The sequence below is a fragment of the Bombina bombina genome, chromosome 7 (genome assembly GCF_027579735.1).
Source record: "Bombina bombina isolate aBomBom1 chromosome 7, aBomBom1.pri, whole genome shotgun sequence".
In the NCBI taxonomy this organism is placed as follows: domain Eukaryota; kingdom Metazoa; phylum Chordata; class Amphibia; order Anura; family Bombinatoridae; genus Bombina; species Bombina bombina.
Genome location: NC_069505.1, coordinates 429,027,960 through 429,042,763, shown reverse-complemented (window position 1 = coordinate 429,042,763; position 14,804 = coordinate 429,027,960). Strand labels below are relative to the sequence as shown.

The 14,804-nt window shown below is 42.1% G+C and overlaps 1 protein-coding gene across 2 annotated transcripts in view; it reads left to right on the top strand.

The window, feature by feature from the left end:
* The window catches only part of CCDC134 (coiled-coil domain containing 134), a 72,340-nt gene extending 59,764 nt beyond the window's left edge, over window positions 1-12,576 (top strand). For both annotated transcript variants that reach the window (XM_053721313.1, XM_053721314.1), the window contains 3 exons: window positions 7,989-8,170; window positions 9,575-9,646; window positions 10,419-12,576. In XM_053721313.1, the coding sequence (XP_053577288.1) occupies window positions 7,989-8,170; window positions 9,575-9,646; window positions 10,419-10,544 (380 nt within the window). In that variant the 3' untranslated portion in view covers window positions 10,545-12,576. The remainder of the gene's footprint in view (window positions 1-7,988; window positions 8,171-9,574; window positions 9,647-10,418) is intronic.
* The last annotated feature ends 2,228 nt before the right edge of the window (window positions 12,577-14,804 follow it).

The window sequence follows — 14,804 nt, the reverse complement described above, 5'->3', positions numbered from 1 at the left end:
TCCCTCTCTTCCTAAAGAGCAATTCCTGTGTATATGGTGAGGAGGCCTTAGTTCCGCCCTCTCATATTCCATATGCCTTGATAATGTGATAATATCAAACATGTTTGATACCACGGAGATGTCCACCTCTGAGGAGTTGTCGTCCAGTGAGGTGCGTACCCTACATTCTTATTTCTCTACACATGCAGTTTCCCATAGCATTGCTGATCCTCCATCTTGAGGGGGCCTTTTTTCCCCAGACGTTACTGCGCAGTTCAGACGGCGGTGTCTGCGCCCTTTAGTGCTTTACCTCGCCCTGCTAAGCGCAAGCGAAAGGTTACATATTGCACTCCTTCCCAGAGTACATCAGATAATTTATTAGATTTAACTGAGGGTTATCCGAGGATGAAGTTCTTTCTGAGACTTCAAAGTATGAACATTCTGGGTCGGAGTCTGCTGCCTCTAAACCTCCGGCTGCAGAGGAACCAGACTTTAGTTTTGGAATTTGCGCTTTCTTCTAAAGGAAGTTTTTGGCGAATTCAGAGGTTCCAGAGGCCAAATTGCCTGATGAACTTTTAATTCCTAAATTTGATAGAGTTTGAGGACAGGGTGGTACCTTATACTTCCCTGCTCCTGTTAGATGGCGAACATTATGAAGAATGAATGGGACAGGATTGGATTCCTTTTCCCTCCCTTTAACAAATTGTCCCCGGTCCTGGACTCTCAATGGAGTTGTGGGGTCTAGTTCCTAAATGGGATGGTGCTATCTTCAACCTTGCTAAACATACTACTATCCCGCTTGAGGAAAGTTCTTCGTTTGAAGAGCCCATGGATAAAAGATGTAAACTCTGTTAAGAAAGATGTTTCAACATACAGGATATTTGTTTCAACCAGCAGCAGCTGTTGCCGCGGTTACTGGGGAAACTACCTTCTGGTGTGACTCCTTATAGGATTTGATCGGGGTGGAGGATCCCCTCGACGTTACTCAGAAAAGATTTACAGCCTTGAGGGTTGTTAATTCTTTTATCTGTGCTGCTATTAGGCAGTTTATTCGCTTGAATGCTGTGGATTCAGCTTTTTTTTGTTCAGGCCCGTCGGGCTCTGGCTGAAGTCATGGTCTGCAGATATGACTTCTAAGTCTAGACTTCTTCCCTCTCTTTAAGGGAATGATTTTGGCCTGGACTCAAATTATCTCCACGGTCACAGGGGGCAAGGGTGCCCTTCTACCGCAAGAGTATATGAACTAATCTAAGGGACGATTTTCGTTCTGATAAAGCCCATGTCAGCAGTCCTCCGCTAAGTCAGAGCAAACCAAGGACTCTTGGAAGCCGACTCAGTCCTGGAATAAATCCAAGCAGAGCAAGAAGCCAGATGAATCTACATCGGCAAGAATAGGCAGTCCTCGTCCTCTTCTGGATCGTTTAGGAGCAGTATGTCGCTCTTTTCAGGCGCTTGGTTCAGGGACGTGCAGGATCAATGGGTCCTGGAGGTCATAGCTCAGGGTTACAAGATAGGTTGTTTTTTTTTTTTTTTTTTTAAATATATTTTTTATTGAAGTCATAAACAGATACAACCAAGGTTATGCCCCAAAGCAATTACAGAAAAGTGCAATTACAATATTATTGGATAAGTGTTACAAACAAAACCCTACATTAAGGGTATAATAAATCCAAACATCACACGTAATGTTATAGAATTTGGGCGATTAACAATAAGACTCCAGTTTTATAATAAAAGTAATAACAATAAAACAAAAATAGTCCTCCCTAGGCCATATAGGAAGTAAATTAAAGTGTCCACTCAGAAACAATTAGGGCCAGGGGAGGGATTAGCCTTATAGAGTAAAGGGGGGGGGATGCAGCGGGCAAGAGCCGCTCGATATGTAATAAGGGGGGGGGGGGGGGGATGGAGGGCGGAGCCAGTTGTGACGTCAATCTTAGACTCCCTGTTATCAGGACTCTAAGTGAGCACTAGTTTTAATTGCCAAGTACACTCCTAATAGTATCTAGACAGAGTATAAATTGGAATACTTAATTAAAGGGATATAGTGGAGATCTTTCATTAGTCTCATTATAACCTGGGAACAATGCTTTATATACCAGAATGAATCTTAGTATACGGGACATGAAGACTGGAGTAGAATTAGACATATAATACAACTGTATCATGACCAAGACTAGGGATTGACTCTCTATAAAATGGATTGCGGTAGCTCCCAGCATTATTAATTGAGGAGGGGGACATTAGTGCGCACGGAGCATGAGAAATTTTCAGGTGAGCCCCTCCCCTAGGGAGTTACCAACTATAGGTGATGTGGGAGAAAGGCATAGGGGTATGACCCGCAGGCAACCAGTACCGGCGGGAAAGGGAGGGGAGGAGCCCACCAGAGACTAGTAATTTAGTATTAACTCAACATAAGGAATGCCATATCCTAGGAACATAAATACAACAAAACATAAACATAGTATGATTAGTTCAAAGAATTTCTGTAATAACCTGGTGAGAATATATGAGTGGGTATTTCAAGTGGTAAGTGGCAGTGGACAGATAAATAGATTGTTTAGTATTTAGCCCAGAACTTTTCAATAGATTACTAGATTTAAAAAAATCTAATCAGGGCAATAACTAATATAGATTAACAAAGCCAGCACCACTCTTTATGCAGCTACAAAAGTATAATATAGAGTCGTGACTGTGGTAATAGATCGGGGGATCCAGGGATGTTCCCAGAGGTATAGTAGGCAAGTAAAAATACTAGTTAGGGTAATAAACCGCAATGAATTGAGGTACTGTTACATATCACTAAACATATAGACTATAACAAAAATAACAGAGCTGTATCATTAGATTTAGGAGTTAACCCTATAAGTGTAGAAGTTCCAGCTTATGTATATTTCACAGGCAATGATAGTAGTAACTTAATAATACCTCTCACTACCACATACTGTACAGAGTTGAATGATATTAATGAATGATAGAGATGAATAACCCTAAACTATCAGAGTGGACATCTAACTTACAGTGAATAAAAACATTGAAATAAAAAGAGCCATAACAGGAATTATCTCAAATCCACCATGTAACTGATAGATGGAAGTTCCCCAGCTTTCATAAAGTATGTGAGTTAACTGGTAGATAGGTGTCAATAATCAGAGTCCTGCATAATAATTGAAATGCTTCCAAGTTACAATAAAAACTGTGCAGTATCTTACCCCAAAGCAAAGTGTCTATCCTGAAAGCAAAAGGCTCCCAGAGGGAAATGCATGGGAGTGTATATATCTGTTGTGGATCAGGATGTGGAAGGGAATATGCGTTAATACAATAAAGGAGATTACAATGAGATGCGCTATGTGGAGATTCACGTAATCTTAAGAAATGCTATGGGTAAGAAATGTTATGAATGGTAAACTAGGCACATTAAAAGAACCAACAAAAGAAAACACTTGAACAGCGTACTAACAGTCCACCAATCTAAAATTGTACGTGGAGTTATTGCAGCAGTTATCCATAGTAAGGAGTTTCACCAGGAGTCACACTAGACATACATAAAACACGTTCTGCAAAACCTTGCATTCACTGTATATAGAGGCAAATTGTATATGATAACCTGAGACATAACATGTCATGTAGAACATTATAAGGCAGAGTCAGCACGTAATTATAAAAACCATTCTAGATGCTATCTAAGTCCAGGATCTCACAGGAGTCTCTGCATCTTACTCGATAAACTTGAGCCGCGTTCTTATAGCATAGGAAGTGTTTTCTCTTTTTTTTTTTTTCCCCCACTTTCATTAATAGGGCAACATCAACCGAAAAACTTCCACACACAAAGAGCTCCGATCTTCCTACAATGCGCCAGCCATTTGCGCCAGCCACCCGGATCAAAGGGATCTAGAAGTACTGTGGTATGCAATATAATGACTCTCCTGCATGGCTCAGATAGTGTCCCACTCTGTAAGTCTGTCTCCGGTGTAGTATGAAAGGCAGTCTGGGCATGACTCAGTGGAAAAAGGTAATCAGACAGATCGTAGTTATCAATTATGTGGCTGTGTCTCCATAAAGTCTCCATTGTATTAAACGGTTTCGTGACGCCTCTGCTCTCATGCTCCACTGCAAAGTCGCGGCCTGAATGGCTGTGATCTGACGGCAGTAACAGTTTTCGGCTCTGAGCTTCAAAAGACTTGTTTACCTGTCTGGTGTTTACAAGAAGCTTCCTCTTTACCAACGAGTGAATGGAGTTCTGTTTTAAGTCATCCGCCGCATCTCTCTGAGCCGGGTTATTGCTGGATAGAGAGTGATCAGTAAAGACACCAGGTGTCTCAGGAACGTCTAGTGTAGAGCCCGATAGCCATTCTCCTAGCCTACAGGAACGATCTTGTTGAAACGATGTAGTGACGTTTTCCACATTGTCCTGCTCTAAAGGTTCACACTGTGTGACGGTAGGTCTTAGATGGGTTAATATGTCGGCAAACCCAATCGACATCTGTAGACTCAGGTCCTGCAGAGCTGCGTATATGTCTGGCCAGATTTCCATATCTTTTGACGCCATGACTGTTGTAGGCCGTAAGAGCCTAGACGTTTCCTAGCTGGAGTGGGTAATTAAGAAAGGTGGTATCCGCAGTGGTAATTCGCTGAGGTCCTCTAATGGAGTAGGAAGTATCCTGCTAGGGCTAGATTAGCTTTTTTGGGGTAAATCACAGAGGGTTAACCCCAGATTACCACATAATTAGATAAATTACAGCAGGAGCTCTCCTAGACACGTCTCTCTTGATCGGTTGCTGGCTCCGCCCCCCACAAGATAGGTTTTAAGTCTCAGCCACCCAAGGGCAGATTCTTCCTGTCTTCCCTACCAGAAAGGAGGGACGCCTTTCTGGGGTATGTACAGGATCTGTCCTCTAGGAGTTATTGTCCTGGTGCCTATCGCAGTGAGAGATTTGGGATACTATTGAAACCTTTTCGTGGTCACTAAGAAGGAGGGAACTTTCCGTCCAATTCTGGACCTAAAGTGCTTAAGCAGGTTTTTAAATGTCCCCTCATTTAAGATGGAGACAATAAGGTCCATTCTTCCCCTCGTTTGAGAGGGGTAATTCATGACCACAATAGATCTGAAGGATTCTCCCTTCTCGTACCAATCCTCAAGGACCAGTTCCTAAGGTTTGCATTCCTGGACCAGCACTTCCAGTTTATTGCTCTTCTGTTTGGTCTAGCTAAAGAAATTTTTGAAGAGTGGACCATTCGGAATATCTCCTCTGTCTTCTTCGATCCCATGGATGGCAGATAATCTAGAGAGAGTTCTCTTGTATTAAGTACCAGGGTAGAATTCTCGGGTACTATAATAGTCTCCATAGACATGAGAATATTTCTAACAGACCAGAGACGTTGCAAGCTAGCTTCAACATGTCTTGCCCTCCAGATCTCCTTAAGGCCATCTGTGGCTTGGTGTATGGAGGTGATTGGTCTCATGGTGTCCAGTTTGGATATCATTTCTTTGCCAGGTTTCACCTCAGACTGTTGCAACTGCGCATGCTGAACTAGTGGAACGGCGATCATTCGGATCTGTCTCAACAGATTTCTCTGGACAACCAATCGGGAGAATCGCTCTCTTGGTGGTTTTGTCTGGATCACTTGTCCTGAGGGACTTCCGTCTCAAGAACATCCTGGGTGACTGTGACTACGGTTGCGAGTCTGTCAGGATGGGGAGCTGTTTGGTGTGCCAGGAAGGCACAGGACCTCTGGTCTCAGGAGGTATAGCTCCCTCCTGATCTCATTTTGGATCTTTGGGTGATATACAATGCTCTGAAGGCTTGGCCTCTGCTCGGTTTGTCCCAGTTAATCAGATTCCAATCAAAGAATATATCCTCGGTGGCTTACATCAACCATCAGGGGGGAACGAGAAGCTCCATAGTTTTGAGGGAAGTATCTCGGATTCTGGTGTGGGGGAGACCCGCATTTGTTTGCTGTCAGCGATCCACATTCCGGGTGTGGACAGTTGGGAAGCGGATTTCCTTAGCAGACAATCCTTTCATCCGGGAGAATGGTCTTTCCATCCCGAGTGTTTGCAGAGATTTGCAAGAGGAAGATCTTATAACGTCTCAATACCAAGCTATCCAGATAGGGGTCGAGGTACAGGGATCCTAAGGCAGAGCTTACAGATGCATTAGCGGTGCCTTGGAGGTTCAGTCTAATTTAGCCTTTCCGACCGTTACCACTACTTCCTAGTGTAGTGGCTTGAGTCAAGCAGGCGTCAGTGATACTGACTGCTCCGTCTTGGCCGCAAGGGATATGGCTCGCGGATCTAGTGGGTATGTCATCATCTCCTCCGTGGAAGTTACCTTGTCGCAGGGATCTGCTGACCAAGGTGTCTTTGTTCATCAATGTCTAGATTCTCTGACGCTGACTGCGTGGAGATTGAACGCTTAGTCCTAGCCAAGAGAGGGTTTTATGAGAGAGTTATTTTTACTCTCATTCGAGCTCGTAAGCTGGTTGCTCGTCACATCTATCATAAGGTGTGGAGGACCTACTTATTGTTTGTGAACTGGAGAAGGGCTTTTCTGCAAGTCCTCTGAAGGGACAGTTTTCGGCCCTGTCTGTGTTACTGCACAAGAGGTTTTCAGAGCTTCCAGATATGCAGCCATTTGTTAAGGCTCTGCTGGGATCAAACCTGTGTTTAGATCTAAGGCTTCTCCTTGGAGTTTAAATCTTGTCCTTAAGGTTTTACAACGGGCTCCGTTGGAGCCTATGCATGAAGTAGACATTAAATTGTTGTCTTGGAAGATTCCTTTCTACTGGCTATTGCTTCTGCGTGCAGAGTATCTGTGATTGCTGCCTTGCAATGCGTCCCTCCATATCTGGCTTTTCATGCCGATAAGGCTGTTCTCTGAACCAATTTAGGTTTTCTTCCTAAGGTTGGGTCAATCGCAACATCAATCAAGAGATTGTGGTTCCTTTCTTATATCCTAATCCTTCTTTGTCGAAGGAACATTTATAACGTATTTCTGGATGTGGTTTGTTCCTTGAAGTTCTATCTTCGGGCCACGAAGGAATTTAGACAAACCTCCTTCTCTGTTTGTTCTCTTTTCCGGGAAGCGTAGGGGTCAGAGGGCCTCTTTGACTTCCTTATCTTTTTGTCTGAGGAGTGTCATCCGTTTAGCATAAGAAAGGCGGGACATAAGCCTTCTCTGAGGATTACGGCTCATTCTACGAGAGCAGTGGTTTCCTCTTGGGCCTTCAAAAATGAGGCCTCTATGGATGAGATTTGTAAGGCGGCTACCTGGTTCTCCTTACATACTTTTTCCAAAATGTTACAAGCTTGATGTTTTTGCTTCTGCGGAAGCAGCCTTCGGGGAAAAAAGGTTTTGCAGGCTGTGGTACCCTCAGATTAGGGTCCGCCTCTCTTTTTTCCCTCCCCTTAGCATTCCGTGTACTCTAGAGCTTGGGTATAAGTTTCCCACAAGTATAGAATGCAGCTGTGGACTCTTCCCATATTAAGATGGAAAACATAAATTATGCTTACCTGATAATTTCATTTCCATCTGTATGGGAAGAGTCCACAGCTCCCGCCCGTGTTCTCCGATGGGTGGCCCTAAATTTAAAATATTTTCTTCTGGCACATTTTTCACCCTGAGATTTCTCCTACTGTTCCTTGTTCCCTCGGCAGAATGACTGGGGTTATGAGGAAGTGGGGGAGGTATTTAAGCCTTTGGCTGGGGTGTCTTTGCCTCCTCCTGGTGGCCAGGTTCAGTATTTCCCACAAGTAAGGAATGCAGCTGTGGACTCTTCCCATACAGATGGAAATGAATTATCAGGTAAGCATAATTTATGTTATTTACCTGACAGGCCAGGAGTGCATAAATACAGATACATTTTATAGACTGTTATCGCATCTGGTTGTCATGGGTAACGAGATCTCAGCATACACTATATTTTTATGTCCTCACACTCGGATACCCATAATCCCAGTAGGATTACTGCACACTGTACAAAGGAACCCTCTTGCTCTCTGTTTACAGCCTATTCACACACTGTGGAAAATTCTGCTTTCTTTGGTGATGTCGTTTTACGTTTTCCAAAGATTGTTCATCATTATTTTGATCGCAACTCAAATTGGAACAACCTGATCCGGTGGGGGATCGGCTTCTGCAACCTGAGCAGGATCTTTGACGATGGGCCTCACTCTCAGCTGCTGGGGCTGGTAAGAAAACCTAGTGATCTCACAACGGGGCCTGTGACATGGGAGGGGCTTAGTATAGTCACTGTCTTTTAATTGGATGCACAGTAGATCTCTTAGTGTTTTGTAATGATATGAAGTAACTGTTTGAGGGGCAGTGACCACTATAAATGGAGTGAGATATCACATAGAGGATTAGGTTTATAGTTGGCATTAGAGTAGTGAGTACGTAATGTTCCGTAACAAATTATAGCTCATCATTTCTGCATTTAAATATCCCTTTTAAAAGAGACTATGCAGCCCTAGGCACGGACACCTTCATTGTGCAACATAATGACACAGGGTATTTAGTAGGGATAAGCAAATAGCTGTGATATTATATAGAATGTGATATTTCTTCTGTGATTTGAATCTTTCTATTAAACAAATAAGAATTTAATATTGAATGTAACGATTGAGTATTAAATTTAACTACTGATGCCAGTAACCTTACATTGTGGTTTGAGAGTCACACATTTCAGTATTTGTATTTAATATTCTATATAATAATATTCCATAGTTCAATGTTACATTCAGTAAAAGGAATTTGAATGGTTTGAAAATTTGTTTAAAATGAATGAAAATGTCCAATATTCTTTGTTTCACTGAGGTGCAGGCACATTTGAGCGCATGACGTATTGCAGCTGTAGATTTGTGTGCTGTAAAATAAACGCTCACATGACCTATATCAAACATATCCTGTAAGCCCAGCCATTTTCTGCATGGAGGGAATGTCGCAAACTAGCGGCTTTTACTAAATATATTACAGTACTATGTTTTTTGAAAAATGGGTGTCCCTAACTTTTTGTGGAAGCTGCCACTATCAGCCAATGAACAGTAGATACCTAAGTTATGAGTTGTGCACAACTATGTACTTTAAAAGTAAAAAAAAAAAAATGTTTGTGACAAGAGGCCACAATTTACACTGAAGGAAATTAGATTTAATCTCCAGCAATGTAAACGGTTTGTTCACTGTAAGAGCAATCAAATTGTGAAACTCATTACCTGAGGAGGTAGTAAATGCCAATACCTTAGGTACATTTAAAAATGGTTTAGATACATTTCTGGCTAGAAAATTAAATTGCTTTGAAAGGGATTAAGTTAAGCTCATTTGGAGCTTTTATTGTAAATCGGGTAAGATTTGTATAGGTTGAACGCAGTGGATTTCTGTCTTCTTTCAACCTTATCTACTATGTAATGTTACTATGTTTTATTTAACCTTTATTCATGCAAAAGGTATTTTAAAAAAGATTTCTTGCTGCTCTTTCATCTACACGGTAGACGTCCCTTTAACGTCCGCATTTAACATGGGGAGTGGGTTCACATCTCAGTCCTGAATATTCCTCTGTGCTGAAATGACGGAACTTTGTGGGGGGTTTTGTCTTACAGATGTCTCAAGAGTTGGGGATCAGCGAGAAATCCCCGGATTACAGGAATCCGTTCAAGACAGACAACATGGAGGTGAGAAGAGAGGATTATTGCACTTTATAGTCATATCCTTTTCTGTCTGTCCCTTTGTATGTCTGTCCTGCACTAACACTGGGTGTTAAAGGGGACAGGATTGCAGGTTTGTAAAATGAATGTTCCTCTACTGACGAAAAAAACTGTTTGTTTTCATGGTTGAGTTGTCTCACCGCCCATCAATAGAGTGAGATTCATTAATCATATGCACATAGCCGCCAATCACCAGCAAGCATATGCACGTAGCCCACAATCACCAGCAGGCATATGCACGTAGCCGCCAATCACCAGCAAGCATATGCACGTATCCGCCAATCACCAGCAAGCATATGCACGTAGCCACCAATCTCCAGCTGGCATATACACGTAGCCGCCAATCACCATGAAACATATGCACGTAGCCGCCAATCACCAGTAAGCATATGCACGTAGCCCACAATCGCCAGCAGGCATATGCACGTAGCCGCCAATCACCAGCAAGCATATGCACGTAGCCACCATTCGCCAGCAAGCATATGCACGTAGCCACCATTCGCCAGCAAGCATGTGCACGTAGCCACCATTTGCCAGCAAGCATGTGCACATAGCCACCAATCGCCACCCGTATCCTACTCACAAGCTGCAGATTAATGTATCACAAATGAAGCGACTTTATCAGTATGATAGTTATTAGATGTGTAATGGTGACGTCTCAAGAACTGTTTAAATAAAGCTAAATATTTTCCTTGCTAGATTTAACATTATTACTGATATAAATATTTTCTTTTTTCAGTTTTTGTCCAGCACAGATGCGTTTCAGAAAGCGTTACGAGAAGAAGAGAAGAGAAGACGGAAAGAAGAAAAGAGGAAGGAGATACGAAAGGGACCTCGTATTACACGCTCACGGTCTGAGCTATAACGCCAGGATGGTGTGAAGGGTTAATGGGCCAGTGTAAGATCCCTGGGGGCAGGTCACAGAAGCCTCACACCTGCTGACTGTTACAGAAGTGTGAATAATATAACGGTGAACCTACATTCCAGATCTGAGTGATCTATCACAGCAGAGCTCTCGCGCTCTGGGGGACTTTTCCAGAGATAAATTAATTTCTATTTATTTTCGTTATCCACATTGTGCGCAGAGCCATGGTCTGGCGCAAAACAGAACCTGTAGGAGAATATACTTCTACGGAACCAGTGATGTTGCACTGTTGGGTAATACAGGTCTGGAATTAGGTTTTCACTTGCGCTCGCAATAAGGGATGACATCTTTACCTGCTCAGTGGTTTTCTACCTTTTCAGAACTGTGAAAATAAATAAAAAAGGAATGTTACTTGATTGTGTGTCTAAAAATACTGTCCTTGTATATAGATTGAAATGTCTTAAAGGGAAGTTATCCGCTAATTCATTACAGCACATTATTTTAGCATTAATGTCCCTGTCTAACTATGTATTTATCTACCACACAGCTTATCAACTGTAAGATTGCAACGTGTGGCTTGTGATTGGTGGCTACATGCGTATTCTGTTCAGTCATGTACCAGTCATGTACTAGTCAAGAGCTGCAATGTCTGCGTCTTAAGCTCTGCGTTTAACTCCTTTGTTGGGGGTTAATCATACATTTTGCAGGGTCACTAGTGCTGAAATTACATGCTATAATAAATTTATATCAATTTAATTTTCAGTGGAACGTCCCTTTTAAAAGCAGCGTGTTCTTATTATGGGCTATATTACAAGTGGAGCATTAATTACCTCTCCCGCTCGAGCGTTAACATTGCTGGAAGTTAACTTTTTGCACGTGTTGTGTATCGCTCGTATTACAGGTTGAAAGTAAAAAACGTTGTGCTTGTTTTGAGAAGCAGGAATGTGAGCTTAGGAGCTACATTTAGCCACCAATCAGCAAGCGCTACCCAGGTGCTGAATCAAAAATGGGCCGGGTCCTAAGCTTAAATTCCTGCTTTTCAAATAAAGATACAAAGAGAACGAAGTAAAAATGATAATAGGAGTAAATTAGAAAGTTGCCAAAACCTTGTAGTTTGTTCCTGTGAACCCTGCAAAGAAGAAAGGTCATTTTAAAATGAGGCTGGAATCCAATTGATTATTCACTGTTGTAGATGTGGAAGTCTGATTCTGTTACCTAAATTGCAAGTGTGCTGTTTTCCATAATTTTTTTTTTTTTTGGTAAAAAATAATAATAAATGTAATGGTAATGTTTTTTTTACATTTTTTGTAATGTAGTGGGTCTTCGGTTAGGGGTCTTGGGGCGATTAGCTGTTAGGGGGTTGTGGCGGTTAGGAGGTTAATTTGTTAAGTGTTAGTTTGCGATTGGGGTAATGGCGGTTTAGTGGTTAATAGAGTAAGGGGTTATTGCGTTGTGGGTATTAGCAGTTTAGAGGGTAAGTAGAGTAGGGAGTCTATTGCGGTGAGGGTAGTGGTGGTTTAGGGGTTAATTAGAGTAGGGAGTTTATTGTGATGGTGGTGTGGCAGTTTAGGGGTTAATAGTGTAGGGGGCGGATAGTGTAGGTAGAAAAACTTTATTATATTTTTTGTGTGTGTTTAGTACAACTTTTTTCTCAGCCCAAACTCTTTATGCGAACCTTCAAATCGTGTAAAATGCTATTGCGTTCAAGCGATCGCATTTACTTTCAACTTGTAATACGAGGGCGCATTTACGCTTATGCCGCCCATAGAAAATATGGGGAGTATAAATTACCGCAAGGTTGCGCAAACAAATTTGTGATCATTTAAACACCGCCGCACCTGTAATGTGGATGCGAGCTCAAAAAATACCGCAATCGCATTTGCGCTCCTAATGATATCGCACCACTTGTAATCTAGGCCTATATAGAAATATTAGATTCTGAAGCACAGATAAAAATCCCCAAATCCAGAATTATTCTGAAATCCAGACTTTTTCATTAATATTTGTTTAAAAATAAAATTAGTCACAATCATCTCTGCCTGGCTCTTTAGTTTTGTTTTCGTGTTATAAAATGCAAATAATAATAAATATTCATTTAAAACAACAAATATTGGGAGGCGGAGCCTAGCCAAGCTATGTAATGGACGCTTAGTTTCAAATCTCCCGGCTGCATTGAAAATTAAAGACAGTACAACAGTTATAATAGGGGTCTTATCCCCGGGCAAAAGATAGAGGAGTAGTGCCTGATGGGGATGTGACCGGTGTTCTAAAGTTAGTTGTCTACCGCGTAGGAATGTGACTACCGCGTCACTTCCGGTGACTTTAATCAGCTGCTGCAGGTTTGTGGCACTCACTGCTCATGCGCTAGAGTCCCAACCTCCTACAAACAGCTGTTTAAGGCAGAATAGCGGACAACTTACTTGAGAACATTGGTGTTGTAAAGTAAGTTATGTACCGCGTAGGAATTGGCGCCTGATCGTTCTGTCCTTCTCTCCATAACATAGATTTTATTTTGCAATACTTTTGAAATAGTTTTTACTTGCTGTATTTATTTCTTTTTTTGCCGTTCTATACCTTTATAGCAATATCGCAAATTAGTCAACGCTGTACTGTGCTGTATTTTTGTGTTTTCTGAATGATCATTTCCTAAAGCCTCCAATATAATCCTCAGTCGTTTTTACCTCGTTATGAATTATCTGACATCTTGCTTCCACCAATGTCTAATGGAGGCTTTAGGAAATGATCATTCAGAAAACACAAAAATATAATACACAAAAATACAGCACGGTACAGCTTTTACTAATTTGAGATATTGCTATAAAGTTTTTACTTGCTGTGTTTAGTTCCTATTTCAAAATGATTGCAAAATGAAATCTTTGTTATGGAGAGGACAGAGAGCGATCGGGCGGTAATTCCTACGCGGTAGACAACTTACTTTAGAACACCGATGTTCTAAAGTAAGTTGTCAGCTGTTTGTAGGAGGTTGGGCCTCCAGTGAGCGCTGTTTAAACATGCTGCCTTAAACATGCGCAGAGAGCGCCACAACCCTCCAGCAGCTGACTAGACGTCACCGGAAGTGACGCGGTAGTGAAATTCCAATGGTAGACATATTAATTTAAGACACCGGCTATAAAGCGGATTCGGAGCTCAAGCTGGACTCTACATGTTTTAGCCGAGGGTTCTAAAGCGCGCCAAATTGATCGAGTCCTGCGGCGGACTGAACAGAGACACAGGCCGCTCTAGGAGGAAAGAGGAGAGGTTGCCGGTGGGAGGCAGACACAGCACCTCGGGATGCTCGGGAGAGCCAGCTCCTGACCGCAAGTACAAGCCGCCATTATAAACCGGCACTCCGGTAAAAGACACCACAGGGCATGTGACCAGATAACGTAGGGGGATTGAGGAGGCGGATAGAAATGAAAGGCATATAAAAAGAACTCACAGGCACACAAATATATTCAGAGTGGGGGAAAGCAATGCTAAAAAATACGCTAGTAGCCTTCATATATAAAAAAACAAAGCTTGAGAAGCTGGATGCATATTTAGACAAGCTTTACAGGGAAGGTGGCACATGTTTCAGTTACTTGGAATAATAGGTAATATGACCATATGAGAATCTGCAAGAATGCTAGATAAGCCCTGGCCTACAGGAATCTGATATAAAGAAAACTTTCAAGTTCTGACATACTTAGAAGGTGCTAACAAGAGGGGAGAGTGACTAGCCAGCAGGTGGCAGTAGAGAAACATAGCTCCATTTGATAAGATTTACAAATCAGACTGGCTATGAAACTATAGAAACTCATAGCACCAAGCAAGCTAGTTTTTCTTTATGGCACTGTAAAGATAGATAGAAACAATTATATACTAAAGACCACCCACCCATATTTTATATAGGACCGAGCCCTTTGGTGAGAAGGGGTAAAGGTAATATGTCAGCCAGAAAGTCTAACAAAGGAGAAAAGCCTAACAAGAACCCTGCACAGAAGAAATGTCCATGGTGTCCCAGAATCTCTCCCAGCAACAACAGTCTATTGCAGAGCTAGAGGAGAAGATAGATGACCTCGAGAACAGAGGGAGACGGAATAATCTTCGGCTGAAGGGGATTCCAGAAACAATCATGAACTCTGACCTTAAGACATATCTACAGCAACTCTTTAAACAGATAACTGGAGACAGAGAGGATATGAACTACAATATGGAAAGGGCTCACAGAGCTTTAAGAGCAAAGTCCAAGGGAGATGCACCACCCAGAGATGTCATAAT